The sequence below is a fragment of the Entelurus aequoreus genome, linkage group LG06 (assembly GCF_033978785.1).
Source record: "Entelurus aequoreus isolate RoL-2023_Sb linkage group LG06, RoL_Eaeq_v1.1, whole genome shotgun sequence".
Lineage (NCBI taxonomy): Eukaryota > Metazoa > Chordata > Actinopteri > Syngnathiformes > Syngnathidae > Entelurus > Entelurus aequoreus.
In genome coordinates this window covers 26,401,159-26,417,474 of record NC_084736.1, presented here as the reverse complement: position 1 = coordinate 26,417,474, position 16,316 = coordinate 26,401,159, and the positions used below count along the sequence as shown (strand labels likewise).

At 36.4% G+C, this 16,316-nt stretch overlaps 1 protein-coding gene across 8 annotated transcripts in view; it reads right to left on the bottom strand.

Annotated features, from left to right (window-relative positions):
* rdm1 (RAD52 motif containing 1) overlaps positions 1-16,098 on the bottom strand; it is a 48,510-nt gene extending 32,412 nt beyond the window's left edge. For 6 of the 8 annotated variants that reach the window (XM_062050437.1, XM_062050442.1, XM_062050443.1 and 3 more), the window contains exon 1: positions 3,252-3,372. In XM_062050437.1, coding sequence (XP_061906421.1) covers positions 3,252-3,276 — 25 coding nt within the window. In that variant the 5' untranslated portion in view covers positions 3,277-3,372. Of the gene's footprint in view, positions 1-3,251; positions 3,373-16,001 lie in introns of those variants that run through there. The other 2 variants (XM_062050438.1, XM_062050440.1) reach the window with 2 other exon arrangements.
* Positions 16,099-16,316: the final 218 nt, after the last annotated feature.

The following is a 16,316-nucleotide window of genomic DNA, read 5'->3' as shown; positions in this document are numbered from 1 at the left end:
AACACTGTATTTAAGTGCCCTATTGCTTTTGAAAACACAGTATGTAAGTATCCTATTACTTTTGAAAACACAGTATTTAAGTACCCTATTGCTTTTGATAACAGTATTTAGGTACCCTATTACTTTTGAAAACACAGCATTTAAGTACCCTTTTGAAAACACAGTATTTAAGTACCCTATTACTTATGAAAACACAGCATTTAAGTACCCTATTACTTATGAAAACACAGCATTTAAGTACCCTATTGCTTTTGAAAACACAGTATTTAAGTGCCCTATTGCTTTTGAAAACACAGCATTTAAGTACCCTATTGCTTTTGAAAACACAGTATTTAAGTGCCCTATTGCTTTTGAAAACACAGTTTTTAAGTACCCTATTAATTTTGAAAACACTATATTAGTACACTATTGCATTTGAAAACACAGTATTTAAGTACCCTATTGCTTTTGAAAACACAGTATATAAGTACCCTATTGCTTTTGAAAACACAGTATGTAAATACCCTATTACTTTTGAAAACACAGTATTTAAGTACCCTATTGCTTTTGAAAACAATATTTAAGTACCCTATTACTTTTAAAAACACAGCATTTAAGTACCCTATTAATTTTGAAAACACAGTATTTAAGTACCCTATTACTTATGAAAACACAGGATTTAAGTACCCTATTACTTATGAAAACACACTATTTAAGTACCCGATTACTTTTTAAAACACAGCATTTAAGTACACTATTACTCATGAAAACACAGCATTTAAGTACCCTATTGCTTTTCAAAACACACTATTTAAGTACCCGATTACTTTTTAAAACACAGCATTTAAGTACACTATTACTTTTGAAAACAAAGTATTTAAGTACCCTATTACTTATGAAAACACAGTATTCAAGTACCCTGGTGCTTTTGAAAACACACATTTAATAGGGGTGTGGGAAAAAATCGATTCGAATTCGAATCGCGATTCTCACGTTGTGCGATTCAGAATCGATTCTCAGTTTTTAAAAATCTATGATTTTTTTTAATTAATCAATCCAACAAAACAATACACAGCAATACCAAAACAATGCAATCCAATTCCAAAACCAAACCCGACCCAGCAACACTCAGAACTGCAATAAACAGAGCAATTGAGAGGAGACACAAACACGACACAGAACAAACCAAAAGTAGTGAAACAAAAATGAATATTATCAACAGTATCAATATTAGTTACAATTTCAACATAGCAGTGATTAAAAATCCCTCATTGACATTATCATTAGACATTTATAAAAAATTAAAAAAATGAACAATAGTGTCACAGTGGCTTACACTTGCATCGCAACTCATAAACTTGACAACACAATGTGTCCAATATTTTCACAAAGATAAAATAAATCACAGTGTTTCCCACACATTCATTTATTTGTGGCGGCCCGCCACGAAAGAATTACGTCCTCCACAAATTAAAAAAAAACACAAAAAAAAATTTTTTTGTTTTTGTTTTTTTGTTGTCCTGTCCAGCTTCTCAGGCAAATCATATAGTTGATGTAGATGCCCATATAGGCTGTTCAGATTTACTTTACAAAAGAGAAATGTAGAATACTTCTCTTGTTGCCTTATTTGTATTTGACCACTACTGTTTTCTGTTTATTTGTTACTGACTGTGGCAAGACACCTCTGCCTCTGTTTCACTTTATGTTGCTGGTAAATAATATGGTTGTAGTAGTAGGCTAAAGTTAAATTATTTAGTATGCACTAATTAAAGGGGAAGAGCTTTAAGAGACATTTTAGCTTTTATATTTTATAAGATATGTTTTTTGTAAGAACCACAATTAATAAATATATTTCAGTGAATAACTTATTGTTCAAATCTGTATATAAATATGTACATAAAGTGTTGTAATTATATTGTAAAATGGATGGATGGACGTTTAAAACAAAACTGTTATTATTAATTAGTAAGTATACATTTTTTGAGCCTTTTTAGAGAAAATCATATCAGTGTAGTAAATTATGCATATTACTCGATGATGTCATGGTGACCATGTCCATAGCCACGCCCCCACCGCCACAGGTATCTTGGCAGTTTATGGGAAACACTGAATCATATTTTTGGTTCATTAAATAGTTAAAACAAATTTACATTATTGCAATCAGTTGATAAAACATTGTCCTTTAAAATTATAAAAGCTTTTTACAAAAATCTACTACTCTGCTTGCATGTCAGAAGACTGGGGTAGATCCTGCTGAAATCATATGTATTGAATGAATAGAGAATCCTTTTGAATCGGGAAAATATCGTTTTTGAATCGAGAATCGCGTTGAATCGAAAAAAATCGATTTTGAATCGAATCGTGACCCCAAGAATCGATATTGAATGGAATCGTAGGACAACCAAAGATTCGCAGCCCTACAAATTAAGGACCCTATTGCTTTTGAAAACACACTATTTAAGTACCCTATTACTTTGTATTGTATTTTATATTCATAAATGTAAGTTTCTAAATAGCCGACCTGTTTTTTGTGCTTTTAAAAAAAGAATTAGAACTTTACTTTAAAACACTCTCCACTTTTAAAAACCAAAAAGCTGTGAAAACTATGATGCTGTGCTCCAAATTTCAATCAATCAATGTTTATTTATATAGCCCTAAATCACAAGTGTCTCAAAGGGCTGTACAAGCCACAACGACATCCTCGGTACAGAGGAAAAATTTGAATTATTTACAGACCTTGTGTGAGCCTTTGGCTTTACATTTTGTTACTTATATATATTTTGTTACTTATATATATTTTGCATTCTATTTTAGTTGCTTTATTGAGTTTACAACCCCCTGGCGCTGTTTTGTACAGTTTCTGTACTTGTTTTGATTATTATTATCTCCTGATTGTATGTAAATGTTGCATATTATAAACAAAGGTTTATAAAAAAAATAAAAACGTTGAATTGTATCCTTTAAGTTGGCAGCCTTACTCAGCTTAGATGTCCTTCACCAGTTCCATCATCAATAGGTACATTATTTAAATTGCCACCCTGTACAGCTGCTTCACACAACACAAATATGTTTTTAAAAACACACCAATAGTTTTTCAACATAAATATTCGACTTTAACTGTCTTGTTTTAAAACGGGGGGAATTAACCATGGGGGGTGGGGGGTGTTTAGGACAAGCGACTATTCAATTAAGCAGTCAATTTAAATGTACAATAGTTTTGTTTTTTATCCTATAGCATCGAATAATAGGTGCAGAGAATCCTGGACACTCACTGGTATCAGTATCGACTACACCCATTCTTGTAGTGTAGTCATCGTCTTCATTTTATTCGCCGTCATGTAGGTACAGAGAAACAAACATGGCGCGCTTCCGCAAGTAGGTGGGGCCTAAAGTGATAACCAATGAAGGCACCGCTCTGGAACCTTCTCTTTCTGGTCACATGACCGAGTTTTAGCGTCGACACAAAACTACTATAGACGAACAGTATATTACGACAAAAAAATAGTACAATAAAAAACACAGTTACTACTTCACGATTAGACATAAGTACATCCAAGCAAACTAAATACAAAGTAGTAAAACACAAAAACAGTGACGTCATCATCGGTGATTCCCTCGCGCCTCAAAAGTGAAACCGGAAAAGGGATTCTTCAAAATAAAACGTAATTATTAATTTGTTTCGTACTTGGAATAATGTGACTTTGATCATGTTGTCTACTCCACGTTGATACAAATTAGTTTTTCGGGTTGTTTTTTTTTTAACGCCGATATGTTCACCAATGATTCTATGCAAAGAAGGAGGTTTGGAAAAGGAAAGTGAATTCAGGGACTTCCTGACAAGAAAGACACGTTTTTTATTTAGTGACGTCACTTCCGGTCGGCTTTTGCTCTTTGGTGTGTTTTAGAAAGTTTTACTTTGTTTGCAGTTATAATAATGTGATATTATGTCATTTATCTACACTTGTATGCGTGTGCGTGTACGTGTGCGCACGTGTGTGTGTGTGTGTGTGCGCGCGCGTGTGTGTGCGCGTGAGCGTGTAGGTGTGTAGCTCGAAAGTGAGAGCAGAAACAGAATTTGGGTCTTTTTCCACGCCAGTTTTCTTTTTCCCGTCTCCAATATAAGTGCACACACATCAGCATGATGGATATTGCAAGACTGGTCTTCTGGTCCTGGTCCTGGTCCTCATCATCATCATGGGCAGACCCACACAGGTGGTCTTCATCCTCTACGCCGTGTTACTCCCCGCCCTCTGCTGTGATTGGCTGAGACGTTACATGGACTTGAGTGACAGGTGTCAGTCTCTGGTCCAGGACCTGGTAGGTAGCGCCAGACTTTGGTCTTCAGGGGTCATGAGGTCCCCTCACCTGGACCTAAACCAATGTCTTCTTGTTCCAGGGCGGTCCCATGACGGAGGAGGACAGTCCACTTCCGTTCCCGAGAACACTTTACAGATTGGCCGCAACGTCTCAGGTGAGTTGAGTCAAAGTGCGCCCACTTCCTGTGTCCTCGGCCAATCAGAGCACAGACGCTGACCAGGTGTGTCCATGCAGGCGCCGTGCAAGCTGACTTTTGTGCGAGACAGTCTGGGTCACATTTTAGACCTGTACCAGCAGGTCAACATGTCAGCCGTCAGCTGGGACGCCACCAAGACCGAGAACCTGCTGGTACTCCTGCATAGACAGAAGGAGGAGGTCTCACACTGCGTAAGTACCCTATTGCTTTTGAAAACACTATTAAGTACACTATTACTTTTGAAAACACAGTATTTAAGTACCCTATTGCTTTTGAAAACACAGTATGTAAATACCCTAGTGCTTTTGAAAACACAGTATTTAAGTACCCTATTGCTTTTGAAAACACAGTATTTAAGTACCCTATTGCTTTTGAAAACAGTATTTAAGTACACTATTGCTTTTGAAAACACAGTATTTAAACACCCTATTGCTTTTGAAAACACAGTATTCAAGTACCCTATGGCATTTGAAAACACGGTATTTAAGTACCCTATTGCTTTTGAAAACACAGTATTTAAGTACACTTTTGCTTTTGAAAACACAGTATTGAAGTACCCTAATGCTTTTAAAAACACAGTATTTAAATACCCTATTGCTTTTGAAAACACAGTATACAAGTACCCTATTGCTTTTGAAAACACAGTATTTAAGTAGGCTATTGCTTTTGAAAACACTGCATTTAAGTACACTATTGCTTTTGAAAACAGTATTTAAGTACCCTATGGCTTTTGAAAACACGGTATTTAAGTACCCTATTGCTTTTGAAAACACAGTATTTAAGTACACTTTTGCTTTTGAAAACACAGTATCGAAGTACCCTAATGCTTTTAAAAACACAGTATTTAAATACCCTATTGCTTTTGAAAACACAGTATATAAGTACCCTATTGCTTTTAAAAACACAGTATTTAAGTAGGCTATTGCTTTTGAAAACACTGCATTTAGGTACACTATTGCTTTTGAAAACAGTATTTAAGTACCCTATTGATTTTGAAACACACTATTTAAGTAGTCCTTTGCATTTGAAAACACTGCATTTAAGTACCCTATTGCTTTTGAAAACAGTATTTAAGTATCCTGCTGCTTTTGAAAACACAGTATTTAAGTAGCCTATTGCTTGTGAAAACATTGCATTTAAGTACCCTATTGCTTTTGAAAACACTGTATTTAAGTACCCTATTACTTTTGAAAACACTGTATTCAAGTACCCTATTGCTTTTGAAAACACTGTATTCAAGTACCCTATTGCTTTTGAAAACACTGTTTTATAAAGTACCCTATTGCTTTTGAAAACACAGTATTTAAGTACCCTATTGCTTTTAAAAACACATTACACAGCAAACTTTTACACAGGACGTAAGTACACTATTATTTTTTAAAAGTACTACACAGAACATCAATAAGTTTCTTTTGAAAACACAAAATTTAAGGACACTATTAGGCGTTCCAGGGTTAAAGAGAGCGAAACTCCAATGAGCGGTGGTCCCCGGCTGATGACCCTGCAGCTGACCCAAGGCGCTGTAGGAGGCGCGTCAGGCATACTTGCCCAACAGAAACAATACCATATCTGTACAATCAATCTAAAAAAAACACAGTATTTAAGTTATACTATTACTTTAGAAAACACAGTACTTAAGTACATTATTACTTTTGCAAACATTTACACTACACAGGACAGAAGTACACTATTACGTTTGTTTACACACCATTGCTTTTACACAGGATATAGAGAAAACAGTATTTAAGTTCACTATTACTTTTGAAAACAGATAATTTAAGTATACTACTTTAGAAAACACATTACTTAAGAACGCTATTACTTTTGCAAACTTTTACACAGGAAAGCATTCCACAGAACATCAATAAGTTTACTTTCTTCCCCCAACTTTAGAGTTCACCTGAAACCTGCCTTCTAACAAAACCACTGAAGGTGTACTACCACACGCTGACCACTGCTACTCTCAACCACACTGTAAGTACTCTGATTGCAAGTACACTCCCTGTACTCTCAAGTATTTTATTGCAAGTACCATGAAGTATTGTACAATTACTACTTGTGTATGTGTTGTATAAGTACTACAGTACCTGTGTATGTGTTAAGTACTACAGTACATGTGTATGTGTTGTATAAGTACTACAGTACATGTGTATGTATTGTATAAGTACTACAATACATGTGTATGTGTTGTATAAGTACTGCAGTACATGTGTATGTGTTAAGTCATACTTGCCAACCTTGAGACCTCCAATATCGGGAGGTGGGGCTTGGTCGGGGGTGGGGGCGTGGTTGGGCGGGGGGGCGTGGTTAGTGGCGTGGTTAAGAGGAGAGTATATTTACAGCTAGAATTCACCAACTCAAGTATTTCATATATATATATATATATATATATGTATATATATATATATATATATATACATATATATATATATATATATATATATATATGTATATATATATATATGTATATATATATATATATATATATATACATATATATATATATATATATATATGTATATATATGTATATATCAGAGGTGTGGACTCGAGTCACATGACTTGGACTCGAGTCAGACTCGAGTCATGAATTTGATGACTTTAGACTCGACTTGACAAAATGTAAAGAGACTTGCAACTCGACTTAGACTTTAACATCAATGACTTGTGACTTCACTTGGACTTGAGCCTTTTGACTTGACATGACTTGCTACTTTCCCCAAAACCCAAAGCTTAAAAAGTTATTTGGGAGCGCTCCGTATCTTTCATTTTGTACGTGTCTGTCTGTCTATCAGCGTGTGTGCTGCCTGTCAGCTGGTGTGCTGTCAGTACAACAGCCAATCAAATTAGTTATACGTTGTTTTCATCACACAGCATTCATCCAATCAAGATGCAGGACAACCACCGAACAAGAGTTGTCAAACAACGCGGCAGAGAGAAACAATTCTGCCAAAGTTGGTTTCGTTCGGGTATAAAAACTACGACTTGGTCAACAAAAAACGAATTGCGTATGCAAATCATGCAGTTCGAATATTACAGACGGAGACGCAACAACTTCCAACTTCGTTCGACATTTGAAGTTGCCCAAAGAAGGGTACGTTTTGAATGTAAGATAACGTTTATTGGCTAAGTAACATGACTTTTATTTGCTGTGTAGTTAAATCAGTGAGGCTGTAAACTCACTGCTAACGTTATAACCATAGACATGTTTTAAGGGTACGCAGCATCGAGCGCTACTGCCTACTGGCGCAGACGAGACGCGGGGCCGCCATCTTGGAGTGGTGATCCGCTCCACTCAGTGCAATTCATTTGTCAGGAGCAATGAACTGTCAGCGCATTTAATTCATTTTACCTCACTGAATACCACTGATTTTCACGCGTTTTTTTGTCATACGTGTAGCTATGATAACGGACACATGTTTTGGCAAGTTTTATTATTCATAGTTTGCTTAACAGTAATATAATATTCTTATACGCTATAAGTGACCAGACGTCCGAGATCAAAACTGGGAATATAATCCCAGAGAAGGGGGAAAAAACGGTAAGCTATTTTTAAATTGAAGAAACAATATGATTAGGTTATATATACATGCGTATATCCTACATAAACAATGTATGAATACATTAGATATCTTTATATCTTAGGGACCTATAGACTGTATCTCTGTTGCTGCAGCAGCAGAGAGTTTATTCTGTCTTGACACTTTGTATTGATATTTTGTATTACATTCTTCCCTTAAATGATCATGTTTACAGTGATTGTTATGTATGTATTTTTTATGTATGTCGCTTTGGATAAAAGCGTCTGCCAAATACTTAAACATATATAAACACCTGAAAGTCTTTATATCAGCTAAAACCACCAATTTGTTTCACTACATTCAGAATAAAACCAAATGCTGTTTTACCCAACAATGTTAGTATTTGAATATTGTTACTTGAAGACTTATTCCTGGTTACAATTATACTGTTAAGAAAGTATTGTCTTATATTTTGCCTAAAATGAGAATGCATCATAATCAGTGGCGGCTGGTGAATTTTGTTTTAGGTGGGGCTGAAAGTTTGTAAACCAAACCCCTGTAGGGGCGTCATCCTCCCCCAGAAGATTTATTTGTGATTTTCACATACAAATATTGAAGATCTTTGCTCCTTCTCAACTCTGTGGTAATATTATTTTCATAAAATACAACCAATAGTATGTTAATGTTTGTTTTTTAAAATGCGTTTATTCTGTAAAGGAATGAGTTAAATGTTTAAAATTGTTTAAACTATTACAATTACTGTTAATAGTGCTATTATGAATTGCAATGTCAGCACTATTTTTTTTCCTGCAATTTCAAATGCACTTGTTTTAATAAATACATACAGCGTTTTAAAAGCATACACAATCTGTGTACAAATATTAGTCTGTGGTTAAAAGGACTTGAAAGGACTCGAAACTCAAAATGCAGGACTTGGGACTCGACTTGAGACTTTCCAGTCTTGACTTTGGACTTGACTCGGGACTTGCCTGTCTTGACTCGGGACTTGACTCGAGACTTGAGGGCAAAGACTTGAGACTTACTTGTGACTTGCAAAGCAATGACTTGGTCCCACCTCTGGTATATATATATATGAAATACTTGAATTTTAGTGTTCATTTATTTACACATATACACACACACACAACACGCATCTACTCATTGTTGTACTTGAAAGTACAATGCTTTGTTAAGGGTTGAATTGTCCATCCTCTTTTTATTCTCTGTCACTATTTTTCTAACCATGCTGAACACCCTCTCTGATGATGCATTGCTGTGTGGCACGCACAAAAGTGCTTTCATCAAATTCACGAGAGTGTGGAATCTTCCATCTCTCCCTAGCATGGCCCAAAACCGGTCAATCCTTGCTTCCTGGGGAAGATTTTCCCTGGCAAGCAATTGGTACTCCAGTACTTGTACCCGGAGGCTGGTCAGGTCCAATCGCAGCTGCGGCAGAATTTTTGGGGGGGGGGGCGTGGCCTCCAGCTCCGGCTGAAAAGCGGGAGTTTGTCGGGAGAAAATCTTTGTCAGGAGGTTGTCGGGAGAGGCGCTGAATATCGGGATTCTCCCGCGGGAGGGTTGGCAAGTATGGTTAAGTACTACAGTATGTGTATGTATTGTATAAGTACTACAGTACATGTGTATGTGTTGTATAATGTTGCGTCTGACCAGTCTTCCTCTCAAGGAATAAAAGTCACTGGTCAATCCCAAGTTCTTTCAGATGACATACAGTATATTGAGTAAGGACCATCAAGACAGAATAGGAATATTATCAAGTTTTACTAAAGCTTAAGGAGACCAATCTTACAGTGCGCTAATACCAGCATTTAGAAGCGGTCTGAAAATCAAACGGGAAGAGACAACTTATTGAATACGAAAACAGCCCCCACCCTGCCCAGAAAGGAATACAGCCTCTTTGTTCTAATACTGATAAGGTATAATACTGATAAGGTAAAAAGGGAGTATGTCATATTCCCACATTCCAACGCCTTCAAGGTAAAGCACAGAGTTTACTTGCGGAAAGATACAAGCATAAAAAGTACACATAGGAAAATATTAGCTGCTTTAAACATGACTATGAATAAAGAAGTAACTCTTAAAAATATATGCATGTTCCACAATAAGTACTACAGTACATGTGTGTGTGTGTGTGTACAGGAAGGCAGCAGTGCATCATGGGAGTTGATCCGCAGTGAAAGTCAGTTACACCTGCAGCAGTTACACCTGCTGATCGCCAACATGTAATCTCCACCACCACCAGCAGGAGGCGCCCCCTCTCCTTTGACTCTTTTCTACTGCTTATTTATTGCTCCCTTTATTTAATGATGGATTATATTTATTTGTTGTTATTTATTCTTTTTTACCAAGATTGTTGACACAATAAAGACTTTTACACAAGATGGATTTTGATTGACAGCACTTTCGTTAATGCACTCGCGGCTTTCGGCAGGCTTTCCTTCTGATAACAAACTTGGACCATTAAGTAAAGAATAAGCAAAGTTCCTTTGTGATACGAAAGCCCATATTTAATTTATGTTCAAACAAAGCATAAATTCTTATAATTCAAACTTCTGTATATTTATGTAAATACTGTACAATATACTGCCTGCTCAGTGGCCTAGTGGTTAGGGTGTCCGCCCTGAGATCTGTAGGTCATGAGTTCAAACCATGGCCGAGTCATACCAAAGACTAAAAAAAAAATGGGACCCATTACCTCCGTGCTTGCCACTCAGCATCAAGGGTTGGAATTAGGGGTTGAATCACCAAAAATGATTCCCGGGCGCGGCCACCGCTGCTGCCCACTGCTCCCCTCACCTCCCAGGGGGTGAAAAAGTGGATGGGTCAAATGCCAAGGACAAATTTCACCACACGTAGTGTGTGTGTGACAATCATTGGTACTTTAGAATTAAGGTTTTAGAATGGCCTTCCCAAAGTCCTGACTTAAACGTGTGGACAATGCTGAAGAAACAAATCAAATCAAATCAAATCAACTTTATTTATAAAGCACATTTAAAATTTACCACAGGGGTAGCCAAAGTGCTGTACAATGGGCAGGTTAAAAATAATACAAGAACAGAGCAAACACAACACAACACAAACAGAACACGATAAAAAATAAATAAATAAAATATAAAAACATAAAAACAGGTTCACAGCAGGTGTATTATGGGGCGCCATTGCAGGATGGGTATCACTCAGTGTTAAAAGCCATGGAATAAAAGTATGTTTTTAAGAGAGATTTAAAAACAGGAAGAGGAAGCTTGTCTAACACTAAGAGGTAGGTCGTTCCAGAGCTTGGGAGCAGCAGCAGCAAAAGCTCTGTCACCTCTAAGCTTCAGCCTTGTGTCCGGGACCGTCAGTAGCAGCTGATCGGCTGATCTTAGGGATCGGGTGGGGCAGTAAGGCTGAAGGAGGTCGGAGAGATATGTTGGCGCGAGGTTGTTTAGACATTCAAAAACAAATAAAAGGAGTTTAAAATTGATTCTGTAACGCACAGGGAGCCAGTGAAGGGACGCTAATATAGGGGTGATGTGCTCACGTCTGTGGGTCTGTGTTAGCAGACGAGCAGCAGAGTTCTGCACGAGCTGCAGGCGGCCGAGGGAGGCCTGGCTAATGCCTACATACAGGGCATTGCAGTAGTCTAAACGAGTCGAGATAAAGGCGTGGATTAATTTCTCGAGATCATGTCCTGATAGAAGCGGTTTCACTTTCGCTATTTGGTGTAATTGATAAAAACTTTTTTGTACGACGCTGCTGATTTGTTTTTCGAATTTAAAATCTGAGTCGAACTTTACCCCCAGGTTTGTGACACAGTCGCTGAGATACGGGGTCAGAGTGCCGAGGTCAACGTTGGGGGAGGGGGAGCGACTTGGACCGAACAACATAACTTCTGTTTTATCTTCATTTAGGCTCAGGAAGTTAGCTGAAAGCCAGGCTTTGATGTCGTGCAGGCAGTCAATAAGACGTTGAACCGTGTTATTTTGTGCCATTGGAAAATAAATCTGGCAATCATCGGCATAAAAATGAAATGCAATATCGTACTTCCTAAAAATAGAACCAAGGGGGAGAAGGTAAAGCGCAAATAAGATTGGGGCAAGGATTGAGCCCTGGGGAACCCCATGTGGTAAAGGAGCTGTGGAAGACATAAAACTGTCTATTTTTACACAAAAACTCCTGTCAGTTAGGACAAGTCCAAAACCAACAAATTTAGCTGAACTGCACCAATTTTGTAAAGAGGAGTGGTCAAAAATTCAAGCAGAAGCTTTTCAGAAGCTTGTGGATGGTACCAAAAGTGCCTTATTGCAGTGAAACTTGGACATGTAAACAAATATTAACATTGCTGTATGTATACTTTTGACCCAGCGGATTTGGTCACATGTTCAGTAGACCCATAATAAATTCATAAAAGAACCAAACTTCATGAATGTTTTTTGTGACCAACAAGTATGTGCTCCAATCACTCAATCACAAAAAAATAAGAGTTGTAGAAATCATTGGAAACTCATGACATTATGTTCTTTACAAGTGTATGTAAACTTTTGACCACGACTGTATGTAAGCAACTTTGGACAAGATCTCTTGGGCGCCCCCTGGTGTATCTTTCCGGAAAGTACAGGCAATCTCCTTTTAATGCACTTACGGTATATCCTGCACACAATGTTTGAATGCATGCATGAACAGATTGAATTTCAAAGGTTCACCATCAAAAACGGGTATTTCTCTCGGTGGAAGTTGACTTGCATTTTGTTGTTTTATTAGCAGTTCTGATATTTAATTTTGTCTTTGCAGAATCTGAAAATTATAATTATTGTTAGTTGCATGCATGACAGTTGCATTCCCTCCTTGTAACAAGTGTAGTTTCAATTTGTTCTGGTGTGTTGGTGCCATTAAGTTGTGCATCTGAACTCTCCCTCCTTATAGCAGGTAAGTGTTCAGGTTTCACAGGTATGAGGATGCTTGCCTTTCACCAGGAAGTCGAATCCTTTATTTTGCTTTTTCAAAATAAGACTCCATTCCATCTTGCTCTGAATATGCCCGTAACGCTGATATTTCGGCATCTGAAGGTTCAATCTGTGTTTCAACCATTTTGTCTGTTACACATGCTTGGTATTTTGCAACACTGTGAGAAAATTCATTCACACTCAAAAGTTTTGCTTTGAACCAAATTTTGTGTTTTTCTTTCTCTTCCACAGGCAACAACTCAAGCAGTTCGTTATGTACATTTTTTGCATCATTAATCAACTCCTGATACACACCGAAATGTTGGTTGTCATCTTCATGACCAGGTTCACTCATCAACCTTTGTATTGTATTTTATATTCATAAATGTAAGTTTCTAGAATACCCAACCTGTTTGTTGTGCCTTTAAAAAAGAATTAGAACTTTAATTTAAAACGCACTCTACCTCCAACAACCAAAAAGCTGTGAAAACTATGATGCTGTGCTCCAAATTTGGATTATTTACGGAACTTGTGTGAGCCTTTGGCTTTACATTTTGTTACATAGATATATTTTGTTACTTATATAACAAACATGGCACGCTTCCGCAAGTAGGCGGGGCCTAAAGTGATAATCAATGAAGGCACCGCTCTGGAACCAGTAAGAACCTTCTCTTTCCGGTCACATGACCGAGTTTCGGCGTCGACACAAAACTACTATCGACAAACAGTATTTAAGTACCCTATTGCTTTTGAAAACACTGTATTTAGGTACCCTATTCTTTTTGAAAACACAGTATTTAAGTACCCTATTGCTTTTGAAAACACAGTAGTTAAGTACCCTATTTCTTTTGAAAACACAGTATTTAAGTACCCTATTGCTTTTGAAAACACAGTATTTAAGTACCCTATTAATTTTGAAAACACAATATATAAGTACACTATTGCATTTGAAAACACAGTATTTAAGTACCCTATTGCTTTTGAAAACACACTATTTAAGTACCCTATTGCTTTTGAAAACACACTATTTAAGTACACTATTGCATTTGAAAACACACTATTTAAGTACCCTATTGCTTCTGAAAAAAACAGTATATAAGTACCCTATTGCTTTTGAAAACACAGTATGTAAGTACCCTATTACTTTTGAAAACACAGTATTTAAGTACCCTATTGCTTTTGAAAACACAGCATTTAAGTACCCTATTACTTTTGAAAACACAGTACCGGTATTTAAATACCCTATTACTTATGAAAACACAGCATTTAAGAACCCTATTGCTTTTGAAAGCACACTATTTAAGTACCCGATTACTTTTTAAAACACAGCATTTAAGTACACTATTACTTATGAAAACACAGCATTTAAGTACCCTATTGCTTTTGAAAACACACTATTTAAGTACCTGATTACTTTTTAAAACACAGCATTTAAGTACACTATTACTTTTGAAAACACAGTATTTAAGTACCCTATTGATTTTGAAAACACACTATTTAATAGGGGTGTGGGAAAAAATCTATTCGAATTCGAATCGCGATTCTCACGTTGTGCGATTCAAAATCAATTCTCATTTTTTAAAAATCGATGATTTTTTTCCCTTTTTTTTAATTAATCAATCCAACAAAACAATACACAGCAATACCATAACAATGCAATCCAATTCCAAAACCAAACCCGACCCAGCAACACTCACAACTGCAATAAACAGAGCAATTGAGAAGAGACACAAACACGACACAGAACAAACCAAAAGTAGTGAAACAAAAATGAATATTATCAACAGTATCAATATTAGTTACAATTTCAACATAGCAGTGATTAAAAATCCCTCATTGACATTATCATTAGACATTTACAAAAAATAAAAAAAATGAACAATAGTGTCACAGTGGCTTACACTTGCATCGCATCTCATAAGCTTGACAACACACTGTGTCCAATATTTTCACAAAGATAAAATAAGTCAGATTTTTGGTTCATTTAATAGTTAAAACAAATTTACATTATTGCAATCAGTTGATAAAACATTGTCCTTTACAATTATAAACGCTTTTTACAAAAATCTACTACTCTGCTTGCATGTCAGCAGACTGGGGTAGATCCTGCTGAAATCATATGTATTGAATGAATAGAAAATAGTTTTGAATCAGGAAAATATCGTTTTTGAATCGAGAATCGCGTTGAATCGAAAAAAATCGATTTTGAATCGAATCGTGACCTCAAGAATCGATATTGAATCGAATCGTGAGACACCCAAAGATTCGCAGCCCTACTATTTAAGTACCCTATTGCTTTTGAAAACACACTATTTGAGTACCCTATTACTTTGTATTGTATTTTATATTCATAAATGTAAGTTTCTAAATAGCCGACCTGTTTTTTGTGCTTTTAAAAAAGAATTAGAACTTTACTTTAAAACACTCTCCACTTCTAACAACTAAAAAGCTGTGAAAACTATGATGCTGTGCTCCAAATTTGGATTATTTACAGAACTTGTGTGAGCCTTTGGCTTTACATTTTGTTACTTATATATATTTTGTTACTTATATATATTTTGCATTCTATTTTAGTTGCTTTATTGAGTTTACAACCCCCTGGCGCTGTTTTGTACTGTTTTTGTACGGTTTCTGTACTTGTTTTGATTATTATTATCTCCTGATTGTATGTAAATGTTGCATATTATAAATAAAGGTTTATAACAAAATAAAAACGTTGTATTGTATCCTTTAAGTTGGCAGCCTTACTCAGCTTAGAATAGATTTCCTCCACCAGTTCCATCATCAATAGGTACACCATTTAAATTGCCACCCTGTACAGCTGCTTCACACAACACAAATATGTTTTCAAAAACACACCAATAGTTTTTCAACATAAATATTCGACTTTAACTGTCTTGTTTTAAAACGGGGGAAATTAAACATGGGGGGTGGGGGGGTGTTTAGGACAAGCGACTATTCAATTAAGCAGTCAATTTAAATGTACAATAGTTTTGTTGTTTTATCCTATAGCATCGAATAATAGGTGCGGAGAATCCTGGACACTCACTGGTATCAGTATCGACTACACCCATTCTTGTAGTGTAGTCGTCGTCTTCATTTTATTCGCCGTCATGTAGGTACAGAAAAACAAACATGGCGCGCTTCCGCAAGGAGGCGGGGCCTAAAGTGATAACCAATGAAGGCACCGCTCTGGAACCTTCTCTTTCTGGTCACATGACCGAGTTTTAGCGTCGACACAAAACTACTATAGACGAACAGTATATTACGACAAAAAAAATAGTACAATAAAAAACACAGTTACTACTTCACGATTAGACATAAGTACATCCAAGCAAACTAAATACAAAGTAGTAAAACACAA